Source organism: Priapulus caudatus, unplaced genomic scaffold, assembly GCF_000485595.1.
Source record: "Priapulus caudatus unplaced genomic scaffold, Priapulus_caudatus-5.0.1 Scaffold2987, whole genome shotgun sequence".
In the NCBI taxonomy this organism is placed as follows: domain Eukaryota; kingdom Metazoa; phylum Priapulida; class Priapulimorpha; order Priapulimorphida; family Priapulidae; genus Priapulus; species Priapulus caudatus.
Window position 1 is genome coordinate 834 of NW_014580048.1, and position 11,671 is coordinate 12,504.

General features: G+C 43.6%; 2 protein-coding genes across 2 annotated transcripts; both read left to right on the plus strand.

The window, feature by feature from the left end:
* The first annotated feature begins 215 nt into the window (after positions 1 to 215).
* LOC106819218 (inter-alpha-trypsin inhibitor heavy chain H3-like) lies at positions 216 to 8,764 on the plus strand. Its single transcript, XM_014823866.1, has 11 exons — positions 216 to 440; positions 1,086 to 1,259; positions 2,566 to 2,720; positions 3,111 to 3,275; positions 3,440 to 3,518; positions 3,946 to 4,056; positions 4,620 to 4,733; positions 5,746 to 5,974; positions 6,343 to 6,464; positions 6,724 to 6,872; positions 7,248 to 8,764. Exons 1-11 carry the CDS (start codon positions 239 to 241, stop codon positions 7,350 to 7,352), a joined length of 1,605 nt encoding a protein of 534 aa, XP_014679352.1. The 5' UTR covers positions 216 to 238; the 3' UTR covers positions 7,353 to 8,764.
* Positions 8,765 to 9,105: 341 nt separating this feature from the next.
* LOC106819219 (inter-alpha-trypsin inhibitor heavy chain H5-like) lies at positions 9,106 to 11,671 on the plus strand. Its single transcript, XM_014823867.1, has 3 exons — positions 9,106 to 9,224; positions 9,547 to 9,695; positions 10,073 to 11,671. The coding sequence occupies exons 1-3, from the start codon at positions 9,167 to 9,169 to the stop codon at positions 10,175 to 10,177; spliced, it is 312 nt and encodes a 103-aa protein (XP_014679353.1). The 5' UTR covers positions 9,106 to 9,166; the 3' UTR covers positions 10,178 to 11,671.

Consider the following 11,671-nt stretch of genomic DNA (forward strand, 5'->3'; position numbering starts at 1 on the left):
AAACGTACGTGCCATCTCGTGGCAACTTTCATAACGATCCCAACAAACATTCCTTTGAGAAGGTCCCTGATACCATCCCTGTGCATTCCACTGTTTCGGCGTGTATGTGAACACATTTGGGACTAACAGGGTTTACTAGAATCCCACCACTCCACCACAGAGTCACCGCAGTAGACGTTAGATGAGCGCTGTCGCTCCGCGACACTTGTTTTATAGAGCACAGTATGATGATGTGCTGATGGTCAGTGCTCTTTCAGCCACCGACATTAACGCTGCCCTTGACAACGCTCTGAAGCAGCTAAATGAAACCACCGCATCCAAGTCAGATCTCGTGTTCCTGCTGTCCGACGGATCGCCTACGTCCGGAATTACCGACCTCAGTAAGATACGACGATCTGTCCTAGCAAAGAGGCCTCCAGATGTCTCTGTTCACACGCTGGGTATGTCTGCGCTGTTTAGTGTTTGAGTCACTGTTTTTCCATCATTCACCTATTTTTTGCTGTCGTTTGTATATGATTGCTATGCACTTTTACTGCATTCTTTCTTACTAGTCTCTTAATTGTTGCTGTCATTTTGCTTCTTTTCACAACTGCCAAGTAATGTAATGGTGATCTTTAGTCAACAATTAGATGTGGATGTAGATTCATGTTACATGTTTGATGACACATTCGATTTCAAAATGTTCTTGTAATTAAAAAGTAATTATCATTTCATGTAACAACTGATGTAGTGATGGTTGCGACAAGAACTCTTATTCAGAAAATTATTCCTGTGTAGTTTCTATTTCAAAGGGCGAACAGATCCGTGTGTACTGTGGTATGTGACAGTGTGGGGTGTGTGTGTGTGCGTGTGCGTGTGCGTGTGTGGTGTGTGTGCGTGTGTGGTATGTGTGTGTGTGTGCGTGTGTGCGTGTGTGCGTGTGTGCGTGCGTGCGTGCGTGCGTGTGTGTGCGCACACACATGCGTGTGTTTCCGTGTTCGTGCGTGCGTGCGTACATGATTTGACATGTAAAACAGCATAGATCTGTGAGCATTGCCAATCCAGTGGATGGATACTTGGTAACATAACGCTCGTGCATCTCGCAGGTTTCGGCGATGGCGCGGACATGGCTTTCCTTGAGCGGCTGGCATGGGAGAACAAAGGCATTGCGACGAAGATCTATAAGGACAAAGACGCATCCGTACAGATGCACCAGTTCTACAGATTGCTTAGCACGCCACTGCTCACCCACGTTCAGGTGAAATACCCCGACGATGCCGGTAAGTCGTGCTGATGCAGTGCACGTCTCCCATAGCAGGGCTCAAATTTTACCACATTACCTGGTGGCATGTGTTGCTGTTGCCTTCCTCTCTTACCTGCTGTTGGCTTCCTTACTTACCTGCTGTTGGCTTCCTTACTTGCCTGCTTGGCTTGCCTTACTGGCCTGCTGTTGGCTTCCTTCTTGCCTGCTGTTGGCCCTTACTTGCCTGCTGTTGGCTTCCTTACTTGCCTGCTGTTGGCTTCCCTTACTGCTGCTGTTGCTTCCTTACTTGCCTGCTGTTGGCTTCCTTACTTGCCTCTGTTGGCTTCCTTACTTACCTGCTGTGCTATCACCTTACTTGGCCCTGCTGTTGCTCCCTTATTACGCTGCTTGGGTTTTGGCTTCCTTACTGCCTGCTGTTTGCTTCGCTTACTTACGCTGGCTTGTTGGCGTTCGCTTACTGCCTGCTGTTGGCTATCCTTTACTTGCCTGCTGTTGGCTTCCTTACTTACCTTGCTGTTGGCTTCCTTTACTACGATGATAGTGACATCCTTACTTGGCGCCCTGCTGTTGCTTCCTTAGCTTATCCTGCTAGCTTGCTTCCTTAGCTTGCCCTGCTGTTGGCATTCCTTACTTACCGTGCTGTTGGCTTCCTTACTTACCTGCTGTTGCCTTCCTTACGTACCTGCTGTTGGCTTCCTTACTTACCTGCTGTTGCCTTCCTTACGTACCTGCTGTTGGCTTCCTTACTTACCTGCTGTTGGCTTCCTTACTTACCTGCTGTTGGCTTCCTTACTTACCTGCTGTTGGCTTCCTTACTTACCTGCTGTTGGCTTCCTTACTTACCTGCTCTTGCCTTCCTTACTTACCTGCCTTTGCCTTCCTTACTTACCTTTCTGTTCTACTTTTATGAATTCCTTGTTGTGTTTTGTTGTGAATGCCTTTTTGTTCCACATAAAAAGTATTGTGAAAATTCGAGTGTCCACAGTAACCCTTCTATGAAGGAAATGCTTTTAAAAAATGGTGCACTTCTATCTTTCCATGGGGCCATAAAATGTCCGATTAAACCGAGGGCAACACTTTCTTTACCCGAAAAAGTACAATTTGGACGCTGCTATAGTTTTGTTAGTATGTTGCTATTTTATCTATTGGCGAGTGTTATAAGTATAACTGTCATATATAATATGGAATGGTAGATGGAAACTTGCAAAACACATGGTCCTAACCTTACCGCCCATTGTTCTCAATTTGTAATCGGGATTTGATACGCTAAACCATAATTATGATATTAATATATTATTTGCACTTGCAAAATTATCTTGCAGTTGACAGATCGTCACTGACTCGAGTCTATTTCCCCAACTATGTGAACGGCACCGAGATTGTAGTTGCTGGAAAGCTGAGTGACGACAGATCAGAGGCGTTGACAGCACGAGTGGACGCTGAGTCTGCACAAGGTCCTATCTCTCTCACTTTACAGGTGAGCAGCACGTACGGACATGCCAACACAGATACACAATCACAAACAGGGGGCTCTCTCTCCCCACCTAAACACATACAGATGCACAAACCTCCACATGCAAGCGCAGAAGCAGATGACATGTAGGCACACATGTAGGCACACATACACAGATGCATAGAACTATATATACACAGTGAGACACACAGTACACACAACCACACATTTATGTCGCGTACATGCACACATACACACAAATAGGAGCGCACGTGCACACATGCATCCACACACACACACACACACACACACACACGACTACACACACACATGCACACACCTTCTACTTACGTGAAATTATTCCTATGCGCATTTTGCAGATGGTTATGGTGATTTCTTTTTACTCAAATATAGGTAGATGAGGTGGGTCAAGACACTATGGAAGATAGCAGAAAAGGCTACCTGGAGAGAATCTGGGCTTTCCAGTCTGTGATGGCACTGCTTAAAGATATGTCACTCGCCGATGTCGCATATGATCACCAGCAGTTGAAGAAGCAGGCTCTTAATATCTCCCTGATGGTATGTAACCAACTTTTTCTATATATTGCTACTGACTGAATTCCAATTTCAATATGTTATTCTTTCTATAGTGCGTATAATATATTGTGTGCAATGCTGTTATGATAGCGTACCATCAGAGCATACTATAGCATAATAAATGTTAACTTTTGCATTTTCCTCAGTACAATTTCGTGATTCCTGGACTAACATCGATGGTCGTTGTTGAACCGGACTCTTCTCTCCAACTGTCTCATGACAAAGGTAAACTTCTACAGCTCTAGGTATAATCTCCGTTTATATATGTAGCTCCGAGCCGGCCGCTCCGGCCGATATTCAACGCTACATATACAACAGATGTGCACTGCTTGCCGGAAGTGCATGTTCTCATGTTTAAATGAGAGATGTAACAATGGAAGATTGATCAAGTTAGACGATACTTGTAGAGATTTATTGCTTGGCATTTGCTGTCATGGTGGTTCCTGCTTTTTCTACTTTTTTGATATAAGAGTACATGTAAAGACGTCATGATGCAGTGGTAAATATAGCGAAACATTAAAGAACATTACACTGCTGATAATTTTAGTAGAAGAAACCAAATGCTAGCCGCAGGGATATAACTAACAATGCAGAGCTTTTAAAGTGGAACCATTAAGTGTTCACAACTTTCATGATAGCTCTGTCGTTGCAGGTCAGACACAGATGGATCAGCAAAAACAATCCAGCATTGGGAAAAACAATCATGGGTACAGTTCACCTCGTTCCTCATCCTCATCCTCATCCTCATCCTCATCCTACTCAGGTAAGAGACAGCAACACAGTCAGAGGAGTTTCAATATATTATTGTGGTCATTTGACCTGCCTGCCTAAGCAAGGTAACCATACATACACACATCCAATCAATATTGTTTCCTGGTAGTTCAAGCTAGAGCAGCTTGTACGTGTATTTGACTCTATGACACGACGTTGATAAGTAGCATGTTTAGAACGCATCTATCGTTTCACTGATTGGTTAGAGTTAGATGTCAGTCATTCCAGGTGGATAGGGCAATTACTTGTGACTGGGCCACTAGGTGTAGTTTGCTATGCACTAAACTGGTTTCCCAAAGTAAGTTAGTGCATATTAGCAAAGGACGTAAATTGGTTACCTAATTTCTTTTGTTTTTGATATCAGTTATGCTGTTAATTATGTTTACTCTGTATTTTCTTCTTGAGTGGGCACGGCAAACGAAGTTGACAGCGTGCAATGCATGCCTGTTAAATATGCTTGATATTAATAAACAACTTTGTTAAAAACACATTGCTGTTGTCGAAGGTGGTGATATTTCGTTCTCTTCGTGAAGCATTATCGTTGCCTACTTGCAGTGGATAATGACCCTCACTTCATTGTGAATATGACCGGTAGCCGTCGTGCAATCTGCTTCTCAATAGATGGTGTCCCTGGTGACGTGCTGCAGTTAGTTCGTGATGACAAAAAAGGTATGTACCTATTGCATTGCTCTATTAAAGATTGTCCCCGGCAAATGATGCCTGAAAACATAACATATCGTGCAGAAATGCATTATCATGAATGTTACGTGTCACCGTTGGCATTTACGACGTGATATTCTGCACCTCCTACTGGTTGGTAGTGTTTGTCGTCTTTACACAGGAAAACGACGAAGAACAAGTCCTAAAGTACTGCCTGCTATATTAAGACATGCTTTAATTGGTGAACATATATTCAAATTACGCCAAGCAATAATTTTTCCAGTAGTTTTCTGATGGATAACTGAGGCCAAGATATTCCACCCTTCATGTGCACGTTTATACGTACATCATGTAATTTACGTTATTCTATCTTATAGATTATGGTTATTATCAGCTTTTTGCTTCGCTAAAATAATTTGTAGGACAATTGTTATTAATGGCGTAATTTAAGATGAGAGGTATCACAGCTCGTTCATACAAATTCAATGAGCTTAATTTACCTCCATTAACCGAAATTGCACGTCTAAACGCAATTTTCGAGATGGGGATTTCCTTTCAGGTAGGATGGAAATCCTACTCATTTTAAAGCGTCTTTCTCAAGGCAATAACATTCAATTGTAGGGCGATTATATTTTACGAGGTTTACTGTAATTTGTTACACATTAGTTGCATTAGCAATGCAGTAAAGCACATTTTATTGCAATTTACTGCGCACTTGACAACCTGCCAATTTAGTCGCGCTCTGCCTAGGTGCACTTGGCTCATTTACGTGTATACAGTCAAACCTGTGTTAGCGGTCCTACAGCAAACTACCTCTATAGAACAGGCAACTATCCACAAATGCTTCTTTTTGCAGTCCTCTTCTTGAAATGCGATTATAATAGTGAAACCACTTCTGTGGAACGGACACACGTCCATAAAGATAACTCTTGGCGTTTCCCTTGAATTCCCATTATGCAGGGGTTTGACACAAATATATATATTCATATATATATATATATGAATATTGTTCATGCGGCAGGCATCTATGTGAACGGTAAAATCATCGGCGTGCGACGTCAGCGCCATCATAGGAAGCCACGCACGTACTTCGGCAGCATCTTCGTCGCCGTCGGTGACTTCCACCTCGTGCTGACGACGACGGAGATTCGCACGAGCAACGGCATGACGCTGTCGTGGAAGCAGCACACCGGCCTCATCCACAGCAACCTGCACGTCAGCATCGGCTACCGACGCAACGCCACCATCAGGCAAGCGCAGCGAATGGGGAGAGGGAAGGGGGGTAGGGGAGCGTGCAGGTGTGACCTCCCACCCGGGGTCAACAACGTTAGCTGGTTCAGCCATGCAGTCACGGTGGGTGTGTGACCTGGGGTCACAGTGGGTGTGTGACCTGTGGTCACAGTGGGGGTGTGACCTAGCATTATGGTATGGTGAGGGATGTGACTTGGGGTTATCATGCTGGGTGTGAGCTGGATTCACAGGAGGTATAGGACGTGGAGTAATGATGTGGTGATTTTGAGGTGGAAATGATGGCATTTAGGATCAGATCAGTTAGTCTTGGCATCTGACAAATCGGTTTGTGATTGTGAACAATGATTTGTGGTCGTATGTGTTGCAGTATTGGAGACGGAGTGAAGTTCATTGTACTCCGACATCACCGTCCAAACAATAAAGCTGCTTACATGGGCTTCTACATCATGCAGGGAAAGGGTTTCTCAAAGTCCACTCATGGAGTGTTGGGTGAATAGTCATGATAATAATAATGATAATGATAATGATAATGATAATGATAAATTAATGATAATAATAATAATAATTTATTGATTTCTATTGTGAATGCTACATTGAAATATATTCACACGTGCCCTACAGTATATAAAATGTACTCAAACACAGTAAAAGTCATATAATACGTGTGGTTTGCCTCATATTACTCTATCGTTTGTAGGCCATTTAATTGTGTAACTTTTGTTGAGATCATCATTTTTTTTGGTTGCAGGTCAGCTGTATCATAGGTCGGTGAAAATTATTAAGAAAAAGCAGAGGAACGAGTCTATACCTAAATTAACTAGGGCATGGCTATATACTGAAGGGCATAAAGTCAGGGTGCGCAAAAGCAAGCGCAGAGATGAGCATCTTAAGAAGAAGGTTAGTTCTTGCTTTTTGTGGAAAATTGTGTGGGCGTGCACAGGAGAACATTAAACCAAAATGTATGTGTATGGAGATAAGAGTAGGTGGTAGTTGTATATGTGTAGCTGTCCAGAGCACAGCATATGTACGAGGTGTGTGTACAAGAGTGCTCCACTCTGTCTGTTTGTGTTGAAGGCTTATGACTGAACACTCGAAGTTGGGAAATTAAGCACATGTTTTTGTAAGAATCATCTTTCTACAGAAGTGCCCCCGTCATCATGGTTTGACTGTGGTCTTGTAGGAATGCCACCGTCAACGCATGCGTGCGCGACACAGTGGTTTCCTCGCTACGTAATGCTGTCTGCTATTGATACTTGCGCGTTCTCACTACAGGTGGATTGCTGGGCAGTGAAGAACAATGGGCGTGGCCTCCTGCACGGGAAGTGGCAGGACTATCTGCAACCTTGCCTCACCTGCTTCAAGAAGAACAAGACATGATGTATCGCGCGCTATGCCTTCACGGGCCTTCCTGTAGCTGACATTATGACATGACGTATCGCTGCCTGTAGCAGTCAAGGCTCTCGTTCCTCGAGTGCCAACTAGCGTGTAGGCAGTGGCAAAGAATCTATAGTGCAGAAGGGCAGTCGACAACGACAACGCGTGATCGCCATGGCTGTGGCACAATCGTGTGGCAAAATGCGGAGTTGAGTGTTTAGTGGCAGGTAGATTTGAGTTGTGACGACCATGTTGTTCTGAATAGCCTTCGACCAGGGATCGTTGGAAAATAACCAGTTTTCATCTGCGTTCTCTATACCTCGTCAGCTTGCGACTCATTTCGGTGCTTAGCTGCATCCGTGTCATGTCGCCACTGTGCAACCTGTTAGTTTGCAAGCATCTATGTAGCGTAGAATGGTCAGGGTTGAGAACCTTCCAAGGCATCGATTTATACGTAATGATGTTTGAATAATGAAAGCGTGGCAAAGGCAGAGTAGTGAAAGTGCAGACGTTCAGCAACAGTCACAACTCAGTCAGGTTGATAAAAGGTATATTAGTATTTTGAATAAATGTTAATCTTATAAATGTGTGAGGTCCATGTGAAACTTCTGCACTGGGAAGATGATAGTATTGCGCCTACTTCTATATGCACCCATATGAGACATTAAACGTTTTCTCTGGTATGCAGGGGACATGGAGTTTTGTTCAACAGAAGGAAATGACGTTACCTGATGGTGAAGCTCGAATGGGACATGACTTCCCCAGGTTGAATAAATCACGCTGTAATGCCCTCTAGGGTGTCGGAGACGAGTTATATTTCCCTGACACGTGATGTATTTTAGTCAACCAGCAATGCTGTCACATCTATGTATGGTAATGCCCCTTATCATACGCGAAATATGACAAGTGAGAAAAATCGAAGTGTTATTTGCCGAGACAAGTGATATATTTAAAGAGAGCCAACGATACTGTCACATTAGTAGGGTGTATTATTAAAAGGAGGTGTGTCCTCGATAACATTAACAAGCTGGTATGTAGTGCTGCCTGGTCAGATTGCTTCCCGGGTGTTCTTATATAAGGTAAAGAGCAGGTACAAGTCTAACGGTACTGTCAGTTGAGAGTGGGGGGGGGGCACTCTCCAATTTGTGATAATTTGATTACGAGCAAAGGATAGTGGCCCAGCAGATTTTTGAGTGGCGTGTTACAGGACTCTCCTCCTTTAATGCTCTTTGCTGAGTCTAATGCGATTGATTAACTCATCTTTGATGTACTTTGCGTTTGTCAGGCTAATGTACTGCAGTCAGCCAAAGAACGTTCGCGCTAATGTCAGCTTCTGTGCGTGTTGTGCACTCGTGGCATTTTAATATTGTTCGTATTTTTATGGATATACGATTTGTCACCCATACTTTATATACATACGAGGAGCGTGCAGGTGTGACCTCCCACCCGGGGTCAACAACGTTAGCTGGTTCAGCCATGCAGTCACGGTGGGTGTGTGACCTGGGGTCACAGTGGGTGTGTGACCTGTGGTCACAGGGGGGGTGTGACCTAGCATTATGGTATGGTGTGGGATGTGACTTGGGGTTATCATGCTGGGTGTGAGCCGGATTCACAGGGAGGTATAGGACGTGGAGTCATGATGTGGTGATTTTGAGGTGGAAATGATGGCATTTAGGATCAGATCAGTTAGTCTTGGCATCTGACAAATCGGTTTGTGATTGTGAACAATGATTTGTGGTCTTATGTGTTGCAGTATTGGAGACGGAGTGAAGTTTATTGTACTCCGACATCACCGGCCAAACAATAAAGCTGCTTACATGGGCTTCTACATCATGCAGGGAAAGGGTTTCTCAAAGTCCACACATGGAGTGTTGGGTGAATAGTCATGATAATGATAATGATAATGATAGTGATAATGATAATGATAATGATAATGATACTGATAATGATAATGATAATGATAATGATAATGATAATAATAATAATAATTTATTGATTTCTATTGTGAATGCTACATTGAAATATATTCACACGTGCTCTACAGTATATAAAATGTACTCAAACACAGTAAAAGTCATATAATACGTGTGGTTTGCCTCATATTACTCTGTCGTTTGTCTTATCCTCACAATGTGTCTCTTTATTAGGCCATTTCATTGTGTAACTTTTGTTGAGATCATCATTTTTTTGGTTGCAGGTCAGCTGTATCATAGGTCGGTGAAAATTGTTAAGAAAAAGCAGAGGAACGAGTCTATACCTAAATTAACTAGGGCATGGCTATATACTGAAGGGCATAAAGTCAGGGTGCGCAAAAGCAAGCGTAGAGATGAGCATCTTAAGAAGAAGGTTAGTTCTTGCTTTTTGTGGAAAATTGTGTGGGCGTGCACAGGAGAACATTAAACCAAAATGTATGTGTATGGAGATAAGAGTAGGTGGTAGTTGTATATGTGTAGCTGTCCAGAGCACAGCATATGTACGAGGTGTGTGTACAAGAGTGCTCCACCCTGTCTGTTTGTGTTGAAGGCTTATGACTGAACACTCGAAGTTGGGAAATTAAGCACATGTTTTTGTAAGAATCATCTTTCTACAGAAGTGCCCCCGTCATCATGGTTTGACTGTGGTCTTGTAGGAATGCCACCGTCAACGCATGCGTGCGCGACACACAGTGGTTTCCTCGCTAAGTAATGCTGTCTGCTATTGATACTTGTGCGTTCTCACTACAGGTGGATTGCTGGGCAGTGAAGAACAATGGGCGTGGCCTCCTGCACGGGAAGTGGCAGGACTATCTGCAACCTTGCCTCACCTGCTTCAAGAAGAACAAGACATGATGTATCACGCGCGATGCCTTCACGGGCCTTCCTGTAGCTGACATTATGACATGACGTATCGCTGCCTGTAGCAGACAAGGCTCTCGTTCCTCGAGTGCCAACTAGCGTGTAGGCAGTGGCAAAGAATCCATAGTGCAGGAGGGCAGTCGACAACACGTGACGGCCATGGCTGTGGCACAATCGTGTGGCAAAATGCGGAGTTGAGTGTTTAGTGGCAGGTAGATTTGAGTTGTGACGACCATGTTGTTCTGAATAGTCTTCGACCAGGGATCGTTGGGAAATAACCAGTTTTCATCTGCGTTCGCTATACCTCGTCAGCTTGCGACTCATTTCGGTGCTTAGCTGCATCCGTGTCATGTCGCCACTGTGCAACCTGTTAGTTTGCAAGCATCTATGTAGCGTAGAATGGTCAGGGTTGAGAACCTTCCAAGGCATCGATTTATACGTAATGATGTTTGAATAATGAAAGCGTGGCAAAGGCAGAGTAGTGAAAGTGCAGACGTTCAGCAACAGTCACAACTCAGTCAGGTTGATAAAAGGTATATTAGTATTTTGAATAAATGTTAATCTTATAAATGTGTGAGGTCCATGTGAAACTTCTGCACTGGGAAGATGATAGTATTGCGCCTACTTCTATATGCACCCATATGAGACATTAAACGTTTTCTCTGGTATGCAGGGGACATGGAGTTTTGTTCAACAGAAGGAAATAACGTTACCTGATGGTGAAGCTCGAATGGGACATGACTTCCCCAGGTTGAATAAATCACCCTGTAATGCCCTCTAGGGTGTCGGAGACGAGTTATATTTCCCTGACTTGTGATGTATTTTAGTCAACCAGCAATGCTGTCACATCTATGTATGGTAATGCCCCTTATCATACGCGAAATATGACAAGTGAGAAAAATCGAAGTGTTTTTTGCCGAGACAAGTGATATATTTAAAGAGAGCCAATGATACTGTCACATTATTAGGGTGTATTATTAAAAGGAGGTGTGTCCTCGATAACATTAACAAGCTGGTATGTAGTGCTGCCTGGTCAGATTGCTTCCCGGGTGTTCTTATATAAGGTAAAGAGCAGGTACAAGTCTAACGGTACTGTCAGTTCAGAGTGGGGGGGGCACTCTCCAATTTGTGATAATTTGATTACGAGCAAAGGATAGTGGCCCAGCAGATTTTTGAGTGGCGTGTTACAGGACTCTCCTTCTTTAATGCTCTTTGCTGAGTCTAATGCGATTGATTAACTCATCTTTGATGTACTTTGCGTTTGTGAGGCTAATGTACTGCAGTCAGCCAAAGAACGTTAGCGCTAATGTCAGCTTCTGTGCGTGTTGTGCACTCGTGGCATTTTAATATTGTTCGTATTTTTATGGATATACGATTTGTCACCCATACTTTATATACATACGTTCGTACGTTCAGTCATAGTTAGTACACACGCGGACGCGCACACCCACGCATACTCACCACACACACGCACACACACATTCACCA

Coding starts and splice junctions, on each gene's coding strand:
- LOC106819218 (XM_014823866.1), top strand. CDS start 239: ATGGTCAGTGCTCTTTCAGCCACCGACATTAACGCTGCCCTTGACAAC. Junction 3,519..3,945: donor CCAACTGTCTCATGACAAAG/GTAAACTTCTAC, acceptor CTGTCGTTGCAG/GTCAGACACAGATGGATCAG. Junction 6,873..7,247: donor ATGAGCATCTTAAGAAGAAG/GTTAGTTCTTGC, acceptor TTCTCACTACAG/GTGGATTGCTGGGCAGTGAA.
- LOC106819219 (XM_014823867.1), top strand. CDS start 9,167: ATGGGCTTCTACATCATGCAGGGAAAGGGTTTCTCAAAGTCCACACAT. Junction 9,225..9,546: donor GTCCACACATGGAGTGTTGG/GTGAATAGTCAT, acceptor TTTTGGTTGCAG/GTCAGCTGTATCATAGGTCG. Junction 9,696..10,072: donor ATGAGCATCTTAAGAAGAAG/GTTAGTTCTTGC, acceptor TTCTCACTACAG/GTGGATTGCTGGGCAGTGAA.